At 33.7% G+C, this 2,661-nt stretch overlaps 1 protein-coding gene across 1 annotated transcript in view; it reads left to right on the top strand.

Moving 5' to 3' along the window:
• Positions 1 to 933: 933 nt before the first annotated feature.
• LOC117110147 (dual specificity mitogen-activated protein kinase kinase 4-like) overlaps positions 934 to 2,661 on the top strand; it is a gene marked incomplete in the record, with an annotated part of 14,496 nt that continues 12,768 nt past the window's right edge. The window contains 2 exon segments of the mRNA XM_033252757.1: positions 934 to 1,105; positions 2,300 to 2,369. Of these exon segments, the coding sequence (XP_033108648.1) occupies positions 2,357 to 2,369 (13 nt within the window).

Consider the following 2,661-nt stretch of genomic DNA (forward strand, 5'->3'; position numbering starts at 1 on the left):
TGCTGAATTCCAGAACTATTGAAAACCAAAGTCCAGTGAAGTTGAGGTATTTTGGGACCAATATTCTTATAAACTCAAACATTAAAATAAAGCAGTTGGAAGAGATACCATTCCAAATTTAGGAATTTATCAACCCAAAACATTCTTTGAATTCGAGTGTAAGCAACTAACTCGTAACCATAAAAGCTAAGGTTATACAGCTTTCAGGAACCAAAAAGTTCAACACAAGAAATGGGCTAAAAATATTACACAATGTATGCTGATTGATCCATCGTGTTCAGTACAGACAACTATTTGGAAAATTTTCATTCACAAAATTAAACATCCAGATTGCAGGCAAAAATGTTTGAAATGTTCAATAAAATGTCAATTTGCAAGTGATAACAAGTTTTTAAAAATACGTTTTCTGTAATAAACCGACTTATAACTAAAATAAAAGCCTTCATTGCTATCTTGTTACAAAATCGTGGATTCAGTAGTTTTTAATTACCCTAAATGCTCAAAAAAGCACCGCGTCGTGGCTCTTAAGAGTATATTATTACCTTTTGTGTAACTAAAGATTTTGGATTTTAAATACAATGTATACAGTGTTAAGATGAATAAATAATACAATGAATACACAAGTATTTTTTTTTTTTTTTTTTTTTTTTATTAAAGTGTTAATTTACTACGACATTGGACCTATGATAGGCCTACTGTATTACAGGAATGCGAGATATGTAACATGGGAACGTGCATGAAAAGCGCCACACCAGTATTTCTTATTATGAGCTCAGTAGCCACATGTACCATTTAGGTATCTATTTTTTTTCAAGAGCAATAATTATTCTGATATAAAATATAACGAGAATTGACACGCCATTCAAAAAAAAAATTAAATAAAATAATTTGATACTATAGATGGCGACATTTACAACTTCAGAAGTACCGTACCATCGGACCCCTACGTTACGCTATTGGTGGTGCTGCATGCCAATGTTGTGAATGCTCTGTGATTTCTCTGAAGTCGTTGGCCTAGGTTTAATGAAATTAATTTCTAAGGAGACCTGGTTTTAATATTTAAATCAAGACAACGTTTGATCGGTTTATTTGTAATCTATTCAAGGTAATAATTTTATTGTGTTTTTGAATTATACCCAAGTACATATCATATTATTTAGAGTGTATTTATTCTTCAGTCATGGAAGAGCAAGAAGGCTAGGCAGGCGGCGACGGAGCTAGCTTGATTTAGCTAGATACCTACGCTAGACTACTAGCCTAGCTAAATATGCTTTTCTAGGCCTTGTTTGGCCTAACATAATAAGCAGCGCCAGTCTATAGGCCTAGGGCTAGGCTTATCCTTGAGCTTGGGCATTTGCGCCGGCATTGCCTAGCCCTCAGCCTACTACTGATTGTAATTTTTATCTTTTAATTTTTTAGTAGGGCCTAGGCCCCTAGGCCCCTAGGCCTAAGCCCTATTTATTATAATAATTATGGGCAGCGACTCGTAACTTCTTCTTTTGTTGGCTTGGCCAGGCCAGGTATAACAGTTTTTAACTAAACTAAATTAATTTATTAATTTATTTATTTGACCATAATGACATCTAGCCTAGGTATAGTATTACCTCCATAATTTGTTTGACTTAGACCTGATAATCTCAAATTTACAATACAATAATGTCAATGACACGGACAGTGCATCAGGCTGATAGGCTCTGGGATCCCAAGAATCCAGATCTGGGAGATCTGTTTATTTTAAATGATGAGCTTTTCTTAATACCTAGGCTAGGCCTAGGCTTAATTATATTTTTGCTGCGGATGGTGATACCGGTTAATTGGCACTGGCTTCCGGGAGGAAATTGATAATACAGTACTAGTAAAATTTGGTAACATTCCTGCAATATTATTAGGCCTTAGCAATTTTCTAGAAATAAAATAAAGCACTTCCTCAGTATGTGAATGATGACAAAAATATTAATACTATCATCAGCATGCATGGTCTATTCAGACAGTTATTTATACCATTATACAGCAATGTTACCTCAATATTTTGTTTTTATAAGTGATCCATGTCAGTAAGTGCACCAAGGACAATGTAACAGGTACAGTTACTGTATTACCAAAATATTGCCAGAACCTCTAAAATGGCTATAGTGAAACCACTCACACCATATTTGTTTTATATCCAGGGTGAGGTTCATTATACATCTTGTTAGAGTGGCTGTGAAGACCATTTACTATAAAATATAGCTTGTGAGCAATTGAACAAACTTTACAAAGAAAGAAAGAAATTCATACTCATATATTTATGAATTTTCAGTTTCTATGCTCGATGCTGGTCTTACAGTTCAAGAAGTAATAGACTACGCCTGCCAATATGGCTAGACCAGGTAAGAGACAGTGAAGAGAATTTCAACATCCAATTTTTGGACATGTTCAATTTTACTCTGGTGTTAATACCTCTATCTAAGAATGGTCCTGCACACAAATTTCAATGAAAATAAAAACTGCACATAAAAAATATACAATTCATTTTAGATAATACAGAAAATATAATCTTTTTAGTGAAATTGTCTTTTTTTTTTTCTCATATCGTTATTGCTCACACTCTTAAATTCATGACATTTTTCCAGTTTTAGGTCGAACTAAACTCAGACTACAGATAGGAGATTTTAATTCTCC

Source organism: Anneissia japonica, unplaced genomic scaffold, assembly GCF_011630105.1.
Source record: "Anneissia japonica isolate Jap-2015-1 unplaced genomic scaffold, ASM1163010v1 scaffold288226_len153066_cov224, whole genome shotgun sequence".
In the NCBI taxonomy this organism is placed as follows: domain Eukaryota; kingdom Metazoa; phylum Echinodermata; class Crinoidea; order Comatulida; family Comatulidae; genus Anneissia; species Anneissia japonica.